Source organism: Emydura macquarii, unplaced genomic scaffold (genome assembly GCF_026122565.2).
Source record: "Emydura macquarii macquarii isolate MOO-44397 ecotype Brisbane River unplaced genomic scaffold, CSIRO-AGI_Emac_v2 contig_1253, whole genome shotgun sequence".
Lineage (NCBI taxonomy): Eukaryota > Metazoa > Chordata > Testudines > Chelidae > Emydura > Emydura macquarii.
In genome coordinates this window covers 2,156,138-2,176,536 of record NW_027131390.1, presented here as the reverse complement: position 1 = coordinate 2,176,536, position 20,399 = coordinate 2,156,138, and the positions used below count along the sequence as shown (strand labels likewise).

The 20,399-nt window shown below is 47.8% G+C and overlaps 1 protein-coding gene across 1 annotated transcript; it reads left to right on the top strand.

Moving 5' to 3' along the window:
- Positions 1 to 13,370: 13,370 nt before the first annotated feature.
- Positions 13,371 to 14,657, top strand: LOC137153851 (nyctalopin-like). The gene has a single exon (XM_067549669.1). It carries the CDS (start codon positions 13,371 to 13,373, stop codon positions 14,655 to 14,657), a length of 1,287 nt encoding a protein of 428 aa, XP_067405770.1.
- The last annotated feature ends 5,742 nt before the right edge of the window (positions 14,658 to 20,399 follow it).

Here is a 20,399-nt window from a genome sequence, read left to right as displayed (position 1 = left end):
ACAGATGAAAAATGGCTGGGAGGGGGAGAGTGGGTTAAAAAAATCCCTTGTTCTCTTGAAATTCTTCATGAGAAAGTCAAAATGTTCCAATTGTTGAGGAAAAACTGGGGGCGGAGTGGGGAGGGAGAATTAGTTTTCAAAAACAAACAAACAAAAAATGAAAATGTTCTAGTTTTCAATTCGGTTTTGGGGTTCCCCATCCCCCCATCCTTTCGCTTTTGCCATTGGAAGAGTTTGAAGAAGTGACAAGTAAAAACAACAAAAGAAAAAAGCCTAAAAAAGGTTCAGATTTTTAATTAGGAAAAAAAAAATCAGAAATTTTTTTTAAAATAGAAATTTTTCCACGGTTTTTTAAAAAGGCCCTATTTCACTGGAAACCATTTGCGATGTAAGCTTTCCCCTTACTCTTATCACAATGCTCCGTGCCTACAAGAAGGGACTTAACTTCTTTTGAAGACATAATAAGGGTTATATTTCACAAGGCATTCGGTCCCTATATTTTGTAATTGGCACAGACCACCTCCTTGGAGAGCACAGAATGCCTGAGCAAAACGCAAAGCCGATCATTTTCAGAGCTGACCCCATGGGCCCTGCACAAACAAGGAAAATGGCAAGTTTTCGCAAACCCACCTCATTGACCAACAGCCCTGGGCTCATGGGAGAGGAGAGAACGCGTCCCCTCTGCTGTAATTCTTTCTGCCAGCCGCACTGTACATAAACCGCTTCTAACTGCGCCTCTCCCCCGTTGGCTCAAACATCCAGTACGCTTTGTAATGAAGGAAAAAATCAGTAGCCTGCGAAAGTTTAGTTTGTATGGAGCTGACACCAAACTGTTGTTTAGGTTTAAATATAAACAGTGTTTTCTCCTCCAGATCCTTCTCATTTCCTCAGGGATATTTGCTGTATCTAATCTGCCCTACCCAATACCTCTGGAAATGCTTAAATCCTCCCCGCTGGCCTTGCCCTCTCAGAATAGGTCTACATGGCAACCGGGGGCGGGATGGCGGCAGGGTTAAGAACAGCAGTGTAGACACAGCGGCACAGGCTAGCAATGCGAGTATGTTCCCCACGTCCCTGGCACGCTTGTACAGCCCACACAGAGGCCAGCGTCACTGCACCCACACAGCTGTTGGCAGCCCTGCTGGAACGGGTAAGCCTGCGGGAGGGCTGTCTCCCCCCAGGCTGTGATCGCCCTCAGATTACAGGGCAGGCCACCCTCAGGAGCAGAGCACTAGGCCTGAAACAGACGCGACCTGAACACACTGAAGGTCTCTGGATCCACTTCCAGCCCCGGTCCGCATGAGCAGGCTGCGTCTCTGCAAAGGGCTGACCTGGAGCAACGCCCCCTTTGCTCACCCACTCCACAAAGAGAGGAGCTGAGACCCCTGGATCTGAGCTGGTGGGCCCCTGAGGAGGAGTGGTTTGGCGGTGTGCTCTCCCTTTCTCTAGGACCCCCAGAGAGATCCCAGGCTGGGAGCAGGTGAAGCGGGGAGGCCAGCTGATTTCCACCAAGCACCCTCCTTCAGATTTTCATGGTGCAAGTCCCAGGGTGAAATGGCAGCTGGTGGTGCAGGGTCCCTTTACCCACTGGATCAGGAGCTGGGTTTTCGAGGGGCACCAGGAGCTGTGACGACCAGGTTGATGCGTGGAGCCTATTGGGGCTCGCCTTTTCCTACACCCCACAATTGGGCATTTGCAACTGCAGCGCCGAGGCTCAGCTTTCCACCATCCGGCCCAAACGTCCAACAAGCTGGGTAGAAACGTTACATTACCAAAAAAAAAAAAGCGCCGACTGAAGAGTAAATACGAACCCATAATTAATCATATTATTTGTACATGAATAAATGTACATTCAAGATTGCATGTCTCTTTGCTCGCGGGGAAGCTGATAACTGTTGCTTTCCTGGCCCGCGCATGGAATATTCCAAGCAATGTAATATTTCAAAATGTTCTAGCAGATTGTCAAGACATACTCTTGAGGTTACAAGCTCCTCGGCCTGCCAAATTCCTCAGTGTGGGATCCAGATGCAGGAGGTATTTGTGGATTTAATTTGTTTCTCTTAAGGAAAACATGGGGAAAACTCATGTAAATATTCTCCCCAAAAAACTGCATCAAATGCAGGTCAGTAACACACTGCAGAGTCCCACTCAGTATTGATTTAGAGCAGGACGCCTGAACTCAGAGAGCAAGGTCTGCCTTGGCCACATGCCAGGAGCCCAGCGGACTTGCAGAAAGCGCACACACTTTTGAAATGAAACGTGCCTTTGTGTTTCGCTGGCCTGTGGCCACTCCACACATCTGCATTGCGAATGACCTGCCCAGGGCTGCTTTTTCACAACCCTTAATACAAACAGAATGAGAAAACCCAGTAAAGGTTTGCAGGGTTTTAAAGGAACGAAACATGCAGCCTTCGGTGATACGTGGTGGGTGTTCGTCTATCCCCTCCACTGTCCAAAGGCACCGCCTCCATAGTCTCTTTGGCTGGACAGGGTGGGCGGCAGGTAAGCCGGTGTTTAGGATAACGACCCACATTCTGCTTGGGCCCAACTTCTCTGGTCCTGGCTTTGCATGCTGAGGTCTCCATGCTCTCCCCCTCTCTGGAACTGCACTGCTGATCCTGATGGTGGAAATACTGATGGTCCTCTGGTTCTCTCTCAGCAGATCCCTCTCATACGGCATCTGGCTGAAGAAGAGCACCCATTAACGATACTGCTTAGGATGCCCCAAAAAAGGGAAGACAAAGTGACTAGCATTGTACCAGCTGTGCTGGAGTCCTGATTTCAACCAAAGGGTTTTCAACTCGATAGGGTCAAATCGCCTCCCGTAGCCCCTGGCATACCTGTATTCAGGGAAGCCTACTTCATGCATTCTTAACTCTCTCTCTGCCTCTCCACTTCCACAGAAATAGTTGAACAATCCCTTCCTCCCAGGGGTCCACTGGCAGTGGGGGAGTCACAGACGAAAAGGATCATTCTTCACTTATTATTCGCATTGCAGAAGCATCTCGGAGCCCTAGTTGTGGACAGGACCCATTGTGCTAGGCACTGTGCAAACACCAAATAAAAGGAGGGTCCCTGCCCCGAAGTGCTTGCAATCTAAGACAAGAGACAGTGGATTGATACAGCCAGACTGATGGGGGAGGGTAAGGAAACAAAGGCCATATGGGCGGCACGATAGAACGCAAGCAGCCCACCCCTTGTCACCTCCGCGTCTGTAGTCAATGGCAGCATCAATAGCATCAGGGCTTTTAGCCCTGGGAGCACGTGAGGGCATCCAGGGTGCAGCTCCAGACACGCTCTACCATGGGACCACATGGCAGAGGATGGTACCCTGCAAATACTCCGCCAGGTGGCAATGCACGACGTCAATGGGGCTGCTCACTACAGGGTCCACACGGGACTTGGGCCCAAGCGAAGCCATTTACATGTCAGAACAACGGTTTTAAAAGCTATAAATATAATAATTGCTCTGGAAACCCCTTCCTGGTCCATTGGCACTGCTCTGCTCTCTTGCAGGCTAGTGCGACTGTGGACCTGGGGAAAGCCAGGCATTAAAGGTACATCTGGGTGTGCCGATCCTCCCTGCCCTGGTACAAGCCACGCACCCGTCCGTCCAGAAGAGCATTCCACCGAGCCCGTGCGATGGCGGAGAGGTTACGTTTTACATCGTCAGTCCCAGCCGTGCGTGTTCGGCACTGGGCCCTTCGGGCCACATTGCCAAAGGCGCTCAGCTCCCGTGGAGGCACCGAAACGAACTGGCCCAATTTTCCCAGCAGCTCCCACTGGCCCTTGGAGTGCTATGGAGGCACTGTAGTGCAAGCAGGGCCCTTCCATTGCAGAGATCTCCCCGGCAGGACGGATTTCCAAGGTATTCGTTCATTTGTATCTGGCAGCTTGTTTCGCATATTCTCACAAGCAGCGCAGTCAGCGCACAGCTGCGGCCACAGGCCGCGCTGCCAAGCCCATGGAGATCAACTGCTGCACTGTGTATTCCAAGGACTGGCACGAACTGTCTCAAAAGTTACTACAAGTAGCAGAGACAATAAGCATGTAATAGCTTTGGAAATGCCCTGACTCCGTTCCTGTTAAAGGCAGCATCTGAATGTCCTCACTGAGTTACTCTCCCCCCTCTGCCCCAGCCCTGGGGAAAATTTGGGATGAAATTCTGGCCCCGCTGATGGTAATGGGAAATTTGCCAGGACTTCACCCTTGATGTGCACATATAATAAAAAACGAACATGGAGGCTTCTCTAATAGAGAGCACAAGCCAGACCACCTGTGAATCAGCCAGCCTTGGCAGCTTGGAAGGCCGCACCATCAGCCACTTGGGTTTGCTAGAGTCTGGAGTGTCTCGTTACAGCTAATTTTCTCTTTTCCACGTCTTGCAGCCCGGTCATCGTTCTGCAAGGGCTGCCGTGGAAGCACCCACAGGCTGCAGGAAGCAACTCCCTCCAGCCCAGCTTTTGTGTTATTCACGTTAATGTGCTGGTATGTAGCATGGCATTTGCACAAGAGCCTGAAAGATTTAGGAGCACATGCGCGACCCGAGTCCCCTCAGCTCCTTCTCCACTGTGGAGCTGAAGTGGGGGGGGGGGCAGGGGAGCACCACAGGGACACACATCTCCAAGAGCCTCAGTTCCTGCACAGGGTGAGTAACCTTCTCTTCTTCATTGAGTGGTGTCCCTTTGGGTGCTCCCCTCTAGGTGCCCATGGATCAGTGCCCCTCATTTGGAGGGGGGTTACTTCGGAATCAGCGTGTTCAGTGGAGGACAGAATTGTTGTCCCCAACCAGCAACAGATCTAGCAGCTTGGTCAATAGCATAATGTTTAGTAAAAGTGTGTATTGTAGTCGATAGTGTGACCATCTTAAATCTTTGTGCTCCTATGAATTTGTTTAGTCTCCTGAGATCTAGTATGGGTCTCCATCCCCCGCTTTTCTTCTGAGTTAAAAAGCATCGGGAGTAGAAACCCTTCCATCTGTATTGTTGTGGCATGAGTTCTACTGCACCCAGGAGTACTAGATGGTCTACTTCCTGTTGCAGTAGGTGCATGCGAGATGGGTCCCTTAAAAGGAACGGGAAAGGAGGTTGTGTAGAAGCGGTGGAAATAAAGCGGATGGAGTATCCTACTCGAATGAGCTCTAGCACCCATTTGTCCAATGTTATGGACTCCCAGATGTTTAGGAAGGGATGAAGACGATAGCCAAATATGTTTGCGGTTGTTGGTAGCACTGGGTGGGGGGAGGTCATTCAGACCCTCGACCAACGTTTCAAAATTGCTGCTTCATCAAAGACGATGGCTGAGATGTTGATTGGTTGGATTGATTCTGTCTCCTTCTCTGAGGTCTTTGTTTCTATCTTACTGCCTTTGCTGTTGTGGATATTGGGGATATCTGCGTTGATACGGTTGATATCTGTATCGTCTCCTTCCTGTTGTAGGCATGCATACCCCCAGAGTTCGCAGCGTTGCCCGCAAATCTTTCATTGTATGCATGACCTCGTCAGTCTTTTCACCGAACAACTTGGACTTGTCGAACGGGAGGCCTTCGATAGTAGACTGAAGGTCCTTTGATAGAGCTGCTGAGTGAAGCCAGGAGATCCGTCTCACTACAATCACGGTGGCAGTGGTCCTGGCGGCTGTATCTGCTGCATTGAGGGCAACCTGCAACGCCGTCCTGGATGTGAGTTGTCCTTCATTGACGAGGGACTGGTATGTTCCCGCCTGTCCTCTGGAATGATTTCAATAAAGTCTGCTAACCTGGAATGTGTGTTGTGGTCATAATTAGACAGGAGTGCTGCGTAGTTTGCAACTCACAGTCGTAATGTGGCCGAAGAGTATACTTTATGGCCGAACAAGTCCACCCTTTTCCAACCTTGTCCTGTGGAGTGGACTTGTGGTGAGTTTCTTTGCCCCCTTATTGGGTTGCCTCTACTACGAGGGAGTACGGAGAGGGATGAGTAAATAGAAACTCAGCACCTTTAGAGGGATCATAATATTTTTTGTCTTCTCTTTTGCAAGTTGGAGTGATGGTAGCTAGGGTTTGCCAGGTGTTATTGGCAGGCTCCATGAGTGCTTCATCCATTGGTAAGGCTATCTTGGATGGGGTTGTCGTATTTAAAAATTTTAAAAGTTTGTGGTGGGTTTTAGAGACTTCCTTCCAATGGAATCTCCAGGTCTTGCGCCACTCTTTTGAACAGTTCTTGGAAATGCCTGAAGTCATCTGTGCTCATGTGTGAGGGCAGTATTATGGCCTCATCCAGAGATGACAACAAGTTATGTGAAGTTGTTGACTCTTCCTGTTCTGACACATCTTCCAGTTCTTCAGTGACTTCAGGGGGAGGTTCTCTAGGTTGAGCATGATGGTGATGTGGTCATATCCCTGTAACAGCTGGTCTGCTATATGCTCTTATAGAAGATAACCATACGTCCCAGTTATACCATGATATTGGGAATGGCATTGGCACCCAAGCCATGGGGGTACATACCATGGGTGGCTGCTGTATCTACTACTATGCCCTCTTCTAATTGTGGGGAAGGAAGGCCTATGTGGTGAAGAGCGTTGAGGGGAGAAAAACCCTTCCTCTTCATCCTCATCATCTCTACTGGGTGGTGGTGATGTCGGTCGAGAAATATCTGTGCCAAACAGAGGCAAGCGAGGAGGATTGCGAATCCTCTGACTCAAGGTGGTGGTTTTTAGCGTTGTGTTTCCTACTCGATGTCGTGTTCTGTGCCGTATTGTTCTCTGGCACCGATCCGGGCACTGGCACCGGGAGTTCGGTCGGCTCCGATGAGGTTGGTGCCGACACACGGCTGGGCCCTGCACTTTCTGCCAGTGGCAGTTGTCAGTGCCATGGCACGTGGCGGTGCCGTAGTTTAGGACCGGTACAATCTTTGAACGCGGCACCGATTTTAAGGTTGGTGCCATGGTTACTGGTGCCGGCCGCACTGAGAAGGTTGGTATGTTTCTAGACATCGACTCCGCACCGTTGCACTGCTCATCTCTTGGTGCCGTTGCAGCTGCAGTACCAGGCGCTTTAGATATTACCGCTAGTTTTGCCGGTGCATTTTTCTTTTCCAGCAGGCTTTTTGATGGCGTTGAAGCCCTTTTCCGGAAATCTCTCCCTCTTGGTAATGGAGAGGATTCACGTCTTGGTTCGGAGGCAGGTCTTAGGGACTTCTCCATGATGATCATTTTGAGCCTGAGCTCTCTGTCTCTCTCCTGGCTCGTGCCTTTAAGTTCTTCCAGTGGGGCATTTTTGAGAAATATGTCCTCACCAAGACAGCGGACACACTGGGAGTGTCCGTCCGAGACAGGCATGGCATCCCTGCATGACGAGCATCGTTTGAAACCTGGTGAACCAGACATGATAGTTTTAGCTTAGACTAGAAGTTAACAAGGAAAAAAAATGTTTTCTTTTTCTTTCTTTTTTTTTTTTTTTTTAAATAGGGGAAGAAGTAATAAATGAAAAACTGACTAAACTACAAGGGAAAAACCAATGCTAATCTATCTTATCTAAGTATTAATGGGTTATGAAGAGAGCAGCTGCGGGCTCCATCTCAGACCGTGGATGGTTGAGAAGGAACTGAGGGGGCTCGGGTCGCACGCACGCGACACTCTAGGGGCCAACGGCGCCACGAGAGGACTCGCACATGCGTGACCCAAGCAGGCACTGCTTGCGGAAATCTGCAATCCAGACGCGAGGCCGCACCAAACCCCGCGAGCAGAGCACCCACAGGGACTCCACTCGAAGCCGCATTATTTTCACAGCTGGTGCAATACATAGGCAGCTTTGCATGTCATGAGGCCACACACGGCCAACCAGCAGTGTTTTGCAGTGGCTGACTGTCTCCCAACAATGCTGTCACCGCTGCATGCATCTGGGAGCTACAGAAGAGCTATAAACAGACAAGGAAATGGAATCACTGAAGCTGTAACAAGATATAAACATGATATTTATGGTAGCCAAAAACTCTGTGTTTAAGGAACATTTTGAATCAATGGTATATTCCTCAACCAGGCAGTTACATTTTCCCACTAAATTTTAGTCCCAGTAGGAAATATCTGGCAATAAACAATTCTAACAACAACGTAATTTTGTCTTCTGAAAATTTCCAATAAGAAATTGACTGCAAAACAGACAGCATGCAAGAGAAGAGAGTGTCGTTCCAATCAGGAGGCCGAGAACGGATACATCACGATGCCCAGATGATGAGTGGTTGAGAAATGGATAGCCCTCCCCCATAAGCAGTGCTACTGCAATCGGGAACACACACACACAGCACTGGTAAATAAAAAGGGCAGCAGATCAGCTGATCTATCTTGCTGACTAGGAACTAGCTACAAAAAGTAAAGGAGAACAGAAACAGAACATCCCTGGCTGGAAAAACAAAGCAGCTTGCCAGCCATCTTTGAGCAGGGTAACCCCGAGGCCCACACAAGGCCACAAAAGAACCAGATTGTTGCTGTTCTGCTAATCCAGGGCAGAGGAGAAGTCAGAGGGACACTGTCTTGGGGAACAATGCACACTGCAAAACGACGTGCTGCAGTTGCACAATGCGTGTCGGGGCACACAAGGCAGGGAAGAAGGAATGTGTTTGCATCTGCTGCTGTCAGACTGCACTACTAGCCAACCCTCCAGACGTGGCCACGGATGCAAATAGCCAGTAAGGTCTAGAATGACCCCAGCGTGCATGTTTCTGTGCTCTGTTTAGGGAGGGGGTGTCTATATCCCCTTGCCCGCCGGGAAAATCTCCTGCACAGAGCCACACACCTTCAGGTTTAGGGCTGAAAAAATCAGCATTTAGCCTCTAGGAATGTCAGCTACAGAAGTGACACAAGTCCTCCTGGATGAACAAATGATGTTCTTTCTTTCCAGCTGGGAGGTGGCTGCCATTACCCAACGCTGCAATCCCAGCCAAGCTTCCAGAGAGAAGTTGTTCTTAGGGGACGTTTGCTCCTCTGTCTAAATTTTGAAAGGAAAAAAAAAAAGACAAACAAGATACAACAAACAAAGGGATCAAATAAAGAGGCCTCCTTCTCATCTGCTCCTGCTGCTGAAATAACACAATGCATTTGTAACTCGTTTCATCCAGTTCTCTTTTATGTTTGGGCATAGCATGCATTATAGTTCTTCAGCCCCTTTCCAGACAGAGCAGGCACGGCAGATTGTGAGAGATGCAGGGAAGATGGAGGAATGGAAGGAAACCAACATCTGGAAAATATAGAAAGGAAAAGCTGAGACAAGGAGGAGTTGAAAGAACAGAAAGAGAAATTAATAGCAAAGGAAAAAAGCGTAAAGGGACATCAACATTCGGGCAGAAGGGAGAAGGTGCTTTTAAAAAGACATGATCAGAACTAGTGAATTCCAGAGTAGCCAAGAAAAAACTGGAATCATTAAAAATTAAAGAGCAGAGATTACGTCACCGGTTATTCTAGTGCCATGTCAGTTCTGAGCAGTTGGCTAGTCAACTTGGCGTCTTAAGCTAAACAATCAGATCTCTCATTGCCAGTCATCAGTTGCCAGAGACAGGATAATCAGTCCCCAGAGGCCTATTCGATTTTCACCAAGACTCAGATAAATTCACCACTATGGGATGGGTAGAGTCTGAAAATGGATCTGCACTTAGCACACAGGCCCCACCCTCCTCCTGGGATCCAACAAGCACATCAGTCAGCAAGGAATTGGAAAAGGTACATAAAAGGGCAACAAAAAAGATTAGGGGGATAGAACAGCTTCCATATGAGGAGAGATTAATAAGACTGGGGCAGTTCAACTCAGAAAAGAGATAACTATGGGGGGATATGACAGAGGTCTATAAAATCATGACTGGTGTGGAGAAAGTAAATAAGTAAGTGTTATTTAGTTCTTCTCATAACACAAGAGCTAGGGGTCACCAAATGAAATTAATAGCCAGCGGGTTTAAAATGAACAAAGGAAGTATTTCTTCACACAACATAGTGTCAACCTGTGGAACTCCTTGCCAGAGGATGTTGTGCAGGCCAAGACTATAACGGGGTTCAGAAAAAGAACTAAATAAGTTCATGAAGGATAGGTCCCCATCAATGGCTATTAGCCAGGATGGACAGGGATTGCTGTTTGCCAGAGGCTGGGAATGGCCGACGGGACAGATCACTCAATGATGACCTGTTCTGTTCATTCCCTCTGAAGACCCTGGCATTGGCCATTGTCGGAAGACAGGATCCTGGGCTAGATGGACCACTGGTCTGACCCAGTCTGGTCATTCTTATGTAAGGGATATTCATCCACATCGGGGTCTGCAGCTGACTGGGGTTGCCCTGTGATGCACCCCAGTTATTTCTAACGTAAGCCCCGTGTTCCCCTATTAAATGTTACATTTGTGGGAGGGAGAGGGGACTGGAGACTTCCCTTGGGGGATGCGGTACAGAGGGCCTCAGCCTGGAGGCTTTGTTATGCTCAGATATTTGAAAGCCCTAACTGAGAACACCCACAAACCACAGCTGGAGCTGGGCCCACCCCACAGAACAGAGATGTGGGTCCGGGTGTGTCTCAAAGGGCAGGGTGGTTGGGACTTCGAGTTCTCATTCTATCCACTACCGAGATTGGAGTTTGGGTCTAGATTTCAAGCAGTCCCCAATGTTTAGGAGCGCTCAGGCTAGAGACTGGCTCAAGAGCTGCTCTGGAAGATGGCAATGAGCATATCCATTACCTCTGAGGAGGAAAACTACTGCAAAAGAAGCCAGAATGGTAGGCCTGAAGTGTGGCTTAGTCCATACCCATCTTCTGCTGTGATCTTTGCTGAGCCTTTTTGGGTAGGCCTCGCACTTTTGCCATAGAATCATGGAAGATTAGAGTTGGAAGGGACCTCAGGAGGTCATCCAGTTCAACCCCCTACTCAGAGCAGGACCAACCCCCACTAAATCATCCCAGCCAGGGCTTCGTCAATCAGCAGCTTAGCTTCATCAAACCATGGCCGCTAACATGACCAATTCCTGTCCACCAGGACCCCACTATTCTTTACATTGCTGGACTCAGGATTTGGAGCAGAGAGAGGGTCCACAAGGCAATTCGTTGGGGTACCCCCTAAAATGAACTCATTCCTTTTACATGAGCAGTATTGAGGGAGAGGTTATTTGAATCCTCCAAACCACAACAGCCACAACAGACTTCTCTACAAAAGTAGAGTCCAATTGCTCGTTCCTTTTCAGAACAGTTACATCTTCCCAGCAATCTTCCCAAGGAAAAGAGCTAGAAACATATTGGGTTTGTTTTTTTTAACTAAAGCGGAGATTCACCTTTATGTTCTAGCTCCAGGATCAAAACTGGGAGGTGCGGGGACATGATCCCAGGAGCAGCTCCGGCTGCTTGCCTGAAACCTTCTCTCGTACTGGAGACGAGCAACGTTTGGGTAAAGGCAATGTCCCACGTAAGTAAGATTTCTATGCTTCACCCATCTACTTATTATTTACTATTTGCATTCTAATTAGAGCAGGACAAAATTTCAAACAAAACTTCTTTTAACTGAAAAATGCAGAGATTCTGGTCAACTGAAATATTTAAGGAATGCATGTCAAACTCCACAAATTGTTTTGGTAAAAACCCTTTCAAAAACAAACAAACAGAGTGTTCTGTTTCAGGTCACAAGAAAGGTGTTGTTCCACCTGAAATGAATCCCCCCCCCCCCCCGACGTTTTGGTTCTGCCACTGAATTAAAAAACGGGTTGTTCTCACAGCTCTAATTCTAATAGCACCTCCTAGGCGCCATCCACACACGTAAGAAGAAACAGTGCCTTTGCACTAACGAGCATAAACCTGCATCCTAAGGGCCTAGTCTTGCAGAGAGTTCAGGGAAACGAACTCTTATGTGCATGCAGAGGCCAGATGAAGTCAGTGGAAGACCCACTCCCATGGAGCTCATTGCACAGTCTAAACTGTGGACAGCTTATGCAAAGCCGAGCTGGGCATGGAAGAACTGGTGCCAGAGTAGAGTCCTGAGAAGCGTGCATCTGTTTTTGCTCAAGTGAAAAATAAATCAGGCCTTATCTCAAGAAGTCACTTGTTCAGGATTATTTCACATTAGCGTGCATTCCAGACTGCCAAAAGCATGCATCACTTTGACAGAAGTTGGCCTGCCAGTTGAATCAGAGTCAGACTGAGGCCGAGGAAAGTGGCGGCGAGCAGTAAACTGTGATTGTCAGCACAGTGCGGCACGCAGGCAGCGGTGCCTATGAGCTAGACGCAGACAGCAGCGTCCACCCGGTGTCGGAGAGCCTCTTCGGCAGAGCAGCCCTGTTTTTGCCTCCCATTGGTCAGGCAGCAGCAGCAGCATCATGCATTTCCTTCCTCGGGGCTGCAGCTGCAGGAAGGTTTCTGAAGGGGAAAGGAGGGAAGAAAAAGTCTAGTTGAATTAGACGGTTTAATTCAAACGGTCTCGTGAGGAGGGATGCCCCTTTCTGCAGCACTTGTGGCCCTGACACAGCAGGTGCCTCTAGTAAGAGGTTGCATTTAAAGCTGGCCACTCTGCACAAAGACTGCCTTGGCTCCTTCCCAGGGCCTCACTGCTCCCCGTTACTGTCCCTGCCCACCACGCTGGGAAACATGTATCACAAAGCAGCTCCGCTTCACGTTCTCCCAGAATGCCCTAGAGCCCTGCGCTTAGGGCACCAGCCTGGGATGCGGGAGACCCAGATTCAAGCCCCAAGAACTGCAGCAGCCTCCACCTGCACAGACGGTCCCTGGCCAGCCGTGGCCTTGCTGCTGTACTCTACGGTAATGCAGCGGCACGGCCGGAGGTGTATTCAGAACATCTCTGCCGCAGCACCTGGGGCAAGTGCTGTGCGTGTCCAAAGAACTGCCTGTGCCTGGCTGCACTCACTACATCGAACACTCAGCAGCACCTCTGTGTAACCACACTTCTCCCGGCCGGAAGGGCCCTCAGCTTTTGCCTGTGGACAGCTGGCGTTTTAGTGAAGTTGCCAAGCCAGGTCTGAGCGCACAGAACACCCTGCTCTGAGACAGATGAAGCACCGTGGAGTGACAGGTTTTGCAGAGCAGATTCTAAGGCAAAGCCAATTGTTACCTATTAACATTTAGCGAAAGGAAGGGAAAAGCAGCATGATGTCTGAAAGCAGCGCCTGGCTCAGAATCGCCGGTTCCCAGCAGTATTCTTTACAGGACAGAAACGCCTGAGCAGCTTTGGTCTGCCTAAGAACTTGATCCCCGTCGGTCTGCAGTGGTCTTAAGCTGCCCAGTTTAATTTCACCGGTGTTCGGAGCACAGCCTAATTATTCTGTCAGTGTCCGCTGCTCACCTATCCAGAAGGTACATGCTCTCTTCTCCCACCCTTTCTCTACAGAAACATTAGATGTGGTGTTGGATTTATGACTGGTCATGTTCTTCCTTGTTATGTCTATGTTTACCTGTGCAGCGAGGATTGGACTGGGTGTGAATATGTCCGCGTGCCCAAGCGTATGCAAGTGTTCTCTGGAAGATACCGTGCACTGTAACAAAGCCGGACTGAGAACTCTTCCTGCAGAAATAGCAGCATCTGCCATTTCTTTAAGCCTCTCTAATAACTTTTTAAGGATTCTTACTGCCAACACATTCAGAAATTTGACTTTCCTCCGCAGCCTCTGGCTGGATCGCAATAACCTGACCTTCCTGTACCCGGGAACGTTTAGTGCTCTCAGCCATTTAAGGGAGCTGCATCTCAGCAGGAATTCCAGGTTGATGTACCTGCACGCTAATACTTTCAGAGGATTATCCAACCTCATTAGCTTGGATTTATCTCACTGCAATATCTTCGAAATCCATCCCTTTGTGTTTTCACATTTGCTCTCTTTAGAAGCACTGGACCTAACATCCAACAACATGCGTTACATCCCACAAGCCTTCAGAAGCCTGGCCAGCCTCACCAGACTGTCTCTGGAAAGAAATCACATAGAAGCCATAGGCAGAGACTCTCTGAAGGGTCTGAAAACCCTGCACGACTTGAACCTCAGAAAGAATCGGATATGGACAATTCAGGACGATGCCTTCACAACGCTCACCCGGCTGGGTGTGTTAAATTTAGGACACAACCAGATAGCTGATTTGCCTAAGCAGCTTTTCAAGAGTTTGATCCAACTCAAGGCCATGCACCTTGAGGCCAACCGAATCACCCGCGTCAACTGCTCTTTTCACAGCCTGCGGAACCTGAGAAAGTTGTACTTGAACAACAATCGCATCGCGTATATTTCAGACTCTGCCTTCTCCTATTTAAAGAAGCTGGATTTCCTTCACCTGAACAAAAACAACTTAAGTTACCTTCCCAAGCACTTGTTTGCAGATCTGCCGAAGCTGCAACATGTTTTTCTATCCCACAACCCCTGGAACTGTGACTGCAAAATGCTTTGGTTCCCTAAATGGATAGCAACGTACAAAGGCGTGATTGAGGGGCTACAATGCGCCTTGACAGTTCCTCACAACGAAACCCTGCCTGATGCCCTCACTCCTGATGAATTAACAAGCTGCTCAATACCACCGGGGTTGGCAAGTGCAGACGAGTGCGAAGAGAGAGACACGGACACTGCGGCCAGGCCACATGCGATTTCTGACAAATTACTTTTGATCACACTTGCTTGGTGTAGTTGGCATTTGGCAGGGATACTGGAGAAACCATTTTCTGGGCTCAGATAATACATTCCAGCATCTTTTCTGTGGTCTGTTCATAGAAGGTGAACAATGGATATAGTAGCAGGAATGTGCTCCGTTTTTGTAAATGAATAAACTATTGACAAACCTTGTTTACATCTTGCTATTGACCTTGCAAGACTAATGAACACAGTGACGCTGGTAAGAGGATAAGAGGATTGTTCCGTGGTCGCATTCCTGCGGAGTGAAAAGGTCAGGTTATCAAATTCTACACTAGGGCTCAGGCCGGGCTGTTAATCTGTATTTACACTGCAGAGCATGAGTGAAGGGAAAGACTGCTCCGGTCACCATCACCCTCCACGAGAGGAAACCCAAAGTCCCTTTTGCTTGTTCCGTGTCCTCATCCAGCTGAAAACCCTATTTCGGGAAAGGTTCTAATGTCCTTGTCTGCATGAGCTGCTGTTAAATGGATAGTGAAGGCTTCACCACCAGTGTTTGACATGTCACTTTGCAAAATGCTTTGAGATGCCCTGAGTACAAGAGTTCCTATGTATAGTGTGAGCTGGCTGGACTCTGGGGACCATTTCTGAGAGCATTCAACATCAATATTTCAAAATCACAGTACTTCATATGCAATGAATGCCATGCCATGTCCGGTACTATTACAAAGGTTATAATTTGCTAAGTAAGATGATATTGTTTATGTCCATGTATCATATTAGTATTGGAAGTTATGGATATGTCTGATGTATCTGTGTTTCAACGTGTGCTGTGTTTCTAGTGACACCCCAGACAGGATGGCTGCAGCACTAGCTGCTTGATGGCCCATTAAGGGACCTCAAAGGTACAATGAGCCCAGGGAAAGAACCCAGAGGCTACACCTGATGAGTCACCAGGATTTACTCATGTGACCCTGGACTCCATCTTATTTCTGTAAATTTCCACATAGGCAGCATGGCAAAGGCGCAGGGAACATAAAAGGCAGCTGGACCACATTGTCTTTAATCTTCACCTACCTCTGGATCAACTCACCTGCAACTGAAGCTGTGAATCAAAGGATTGAGACCCATCCGAATACTGGATGTACACGAGAGGAACTATACAAGCCAGCAAACTCCACAATTCTGATGAAACGCTGATATATATGGACTTTCCAATAATATGTTTCCAACTGCTTTCATCATTTAACATTTCTCTGGTAGTTTGTTCTTTCCTTTTATTATAAACCTTTAGTTTTACTAAAGGATTGGCTGACAGCGTGGTATTTTGGGTAAGATCCAAACTTACATTGATCTGGTACTGTGGCTGACCCTTTGGGGATCCGGAGAACCTTTCTGGTAAAGAGCATAGAGCTTTAAATAACTGATCTCTTTACTGGACCTAGTGGCTGATTGGGAACCAGAGACTGAAATGCAGTAAGGGGGGCTCGGTATATTTTGTTTTAGCTTCCTGAAAACCAGTGTGGGGAATCAGAAGCACTGTTTGTGGCTGGTTGGGAAGTCTGACTTCAGTGTTACCCACCAGTGCTGGGAGAAGCTGTTCTCCTGACCTAGGGATACGGAATGTTTTCCTGCATGTTTGGACTATGCTTCCTACATCGTGGGCATGAAGGAAAGACAAACAACAATAAATGTCCCAGTACATCTCAAATGCCTATAAACCACTTCAATAATTTAGTGTCTACTCAAATGTGCAGATGTACAGCATTTTCCCTCAGCTAGCGCTCGCTGAATGTGATACGGTGTGAAATATTTCTGCAAAAAGAATTTAAAAAAGAGTGACTGACAGAGCAACAGAGTGCATGCCAGTCACAGAACTTGGGCATAGAACAATGGTATTTTAGCCCTCAATTAGTCCCTACAATAGCTTAAGCTTCATGTAGTGCAGGCCTCTGTTTTAGTGCCTGAAAAGAGCTTTCCTTTGCCTGTGGGATGTGCATTCTAAACCAGATTTGTCTCGTCACCTTTGATCAGTGGATATCACGGACACTGTAATTTTATCTCCCATGTTCCCAAAACACCACCTCCAGCTTCCAGGAGTTTCCACAAGTCCCTAATGGTGCCTCACAACTTTTCCTCCACTGTTTTAGCTCTGCATTCCCTCCTCCCCCACCCAGAAATTAGCCTCGTTATCTGCCCAAGAAGAATTTCAGTGGATGTGGGTGTTTAAAACCCACAAATCCCAAGCCCATTGCTGGCCAGTGGGGAGACTATTAGAGAGCTCTGATGTCCTCAAAGTACCAGAGTTAACACTAGCCATGAAATAAACCTTTTAAAATGTAAAAAACAAAAAGTGACATCCTATTTAGTCGTTCAGTGTTGTTGGGTTTGTTTGGAATCTTTATCTGGGCTGCTCCCCACTCAGCTCTGGGCTTGCTGACCCGCTTTGATTTACTGCTTTTCTGCTCTCAACACCCCCTGCAAACCTGCTGCAAACATTCCACTGATATCTCTTGAAAATTGGCAGCCAACCCCCCTCCGACCGGAGGCTGCTCTCCACGGAGACTCGAGTGAAGCAACAGCCCTCGCTCCCAGGAATTCTGTAAACAGACTCAGTCGGCAATGGAGTCCGGTTGGAACGGAGGCAGACGCTGGCTGCAGCGGGAAGACATCCAGTGTGCCCTTCTCTTGTGAACTCATCCACTTCCGACCTGGTGCTGACCAGACACGCACCGCCCTGGGACTCTGCATGGACAGAAGGCCGACTGTCCTAGGGGATCCTCAGAGCCCCTCGGACCAGCATTTCACCGATGACGTGGTGCAGCTTCATCAGGGAAGGCAAAGGAAGCCTTTCTGGGGTGTACCATCTTGTCCAGTTGTTAGGGCTGAATCTATGTCCTCCACAGCCAAGATCGTAGGTTGGGTTGTGGAGACTCGAAGAGTACGTCTAGACCTCAATAAAAGATCTGCAGCATGGCCACGGCTGGCCCAAGTCAGCTGACTGGGGTTCACGGGACTTGGAAGGCAGGGCTATAAAACAGCAGCGGGTAGACATTTGAGCTGGAGCATGGGCTCTGAGAACCTAGGAGGGGAAGGGTCTCCATCCCCAGCCCCAATGTCTACACTGTTCTTTTAGCCCCACAGCCTGAGCCCTGAGAGCCTGAGGCAGCTGAGCCGGGCTCGGAGACTCGGAGCTGCAAGTTTTGTATTGCAGTGCAGATGTGCCAAGAGAGAGAGACTCTCACACTAGGGCTGTAACACTCACGTTCACACCCTCTGCGGACCGGGCACGGGGCACATGCAGGACACACTGATCTGTGGGTTACATTTGCACGCCCCAGATCCCGGGCTGGCTGTGTGCCACGTTGGGTCCCTGGCATGGGTCCGAGCAGCCAGTGGCTCAAAGGGACTCATGCAGAAGCAAGGAGTCACTAAGGGTGTGTCTACTCTGGATGGCAAACCTGGGTATGTGGGAGCCAGGCTTGTGGACTCCGTGTTTCCAATCCCAGGCTGGAGCAACCACACTGCATTGTAACCCTGCACTTACAATCACTGGGCCCAGGTCCCACCATCCTGCTAACGCATCCATACTGCACTACGCAGACCTTCTGACTCGACAATAAACAACAAAATTATCAGACAATGTAGATGAACATGATTTGTTGGGGAAGAGTCAACACAACTTTTGTAAAGGGTAACCATACCTCACCAATCTATTAGAATTCTTTGAGAGGTCAACGAACATGTGGAGAAGGGTGATATACAGTGTACTTGGACTTTCACAAAGCTTTTGACTAGGTCCCTCACCAAAACCCTTAAGCAAAGTAAGCATTCATGGGATAAGAGGGAAGGTCCTCTTATGGATCAGTAATTGGTAAAAAGATAGGAAACAAAGTGTAAGAATAATTTGTCAGTTTTCACAGTGGAGAGAGGCACCTATGGGACAGATGAAATTCAATGTTGATAAATGCAAAGTAATGCACATTGGAAAGCATAATCCCAACTAGACATAAAAAATGCTGGGTTCTAAATTAGCTGTTACCACTCTAGAAAGAGATCCTGGAGTCATAGTGGATAGTTCTCTGAAAACATCCGCTCACTGTGCAGCAGCTGTCAAAAAACCTAACGATGTTAGGAACCATCAGGAAAGGGATAGATAAAATAAGACACAAAATATCCTAATGCCACTATGTAAATCCATGGTAGGCCCACACTTGGAATACCGCATGCAGTTCTGGTCGCCCATCTCAAAAAGATATATTTGAATTGGAAAAAGTATAGAGAAGGGCAACAAAAATGATCAGGGACATGGAACAGCTTCCATATGAGGAGAGATTAAAAAGACTGGGGCAGTTCAACTCAGAAAAGAGATGACTAAGGGGGGATATGATAGAAGTCTATAAAATCATGAATGGTGTAAAGAAAGTAAATAAGGAAGTGTTATTTACCCTTTGACATAACACATGAACCGGGGGTCACCAAATGAAATTCATAGGCAGCGGGTTTAAAACAAACATTAGAAAGAAATATTTCACTCAAAGCACAGTCAATCTGTGGAACTCATTGCCAGGGGATGTTGTGAAGGCCAAAAGTATAACTGAGTTCAAAAAAGAATTAGATAAGTTCATGGAATACAGGTCCATCAATGGCAATTTGCCAAGATAGTCAAGCATGCAACCCCGTCCTCTGGGTGTCCTAAACCTCTGACTGCCAGAAACCAGGACTTGACAACAGGGAATGGCTCACTTGCTAATTACTCTGTTCTGGTCATTCCTTCTAAAGCGTCTGGCACTGGGACAGAACACAGGACACTGGGCTAGATGGACTGTTGTTCTGACCCAGTATGGCCATTCTTATGTTCTTATGTTTTTTAAGTGAGAAAAAAATCCCCCCCCCCCCCTTTGGCTTTCTCACGAGGCAGAACAGCTAAATTCAGCACTCTGTCAATTTTTAAAAGCCCTATGCTCATTATCAGCTAGCTGAGCGTCCATCAAATGTCTTCAGTATTGGAAATCACACTATAGGATTCGTGCTAAAAAGCAGATATGTGTGTTCATACCTAAGGGCAGAGAGCTGGAGCAAAGGAGTGACGAGTTAGTAGACTGGGGACTTCGCTCTTGTGTTTTACTTAATTGTCAGCATTTCCTACTGGACATGTGCCTCGCCCAGTGTGAAGATTAAACATGCTTACAAAGTGAAACACACAATATGTGCTTTGTGTTTCAGTTCATAAACGCTTTCTTGGTTTTCTCGTATTTTCTCAGAAGAAAAGCCATTGGGTGGGTAATAGCCCACTCTTGCCATACTCACACCGTGTCTGTGGCTACTTTTTAATCCTACAAGTGATCAGAAATCAGGAAAATTTTGAACAGCAGCTCAGCCTGCGCCTCTTTCACACTGCTTCAGCTTCCCTCAGGTTAACATAGATTAAGGATGCAATGCGAGGAACTGCTGCCTCCCTGAGGCTCTGCTCATTAATGAAAGCAGTGAATGACAGTTTTATAGCACCTGTCATCGGAACATCTCAACGCACTCTAGTTCTGTAAACTGATTAGAAACTGGAGGTCAAAATCTGCCTCCCCACTACACATATAGGACTCCCATGAACTTCATTTGGAGGTGTGAATTTGAGAGGCCAGGGTTTTGCAGAATTGTATCTAAATTTAACACATACACATATTAAAAAAGTTTCTGCCAGTAAAATGCACCTACCTCTAGGATAGAAGGCAACAGCCTTTAAACACAAAGTAAAAATAGTGGAGGCATCTGAAACTCCAGGACATGTTTTAGTTAGGCAGAATACAATCACAATTACACAGTTTGAATGTAGCCAGGACATCACTTAACT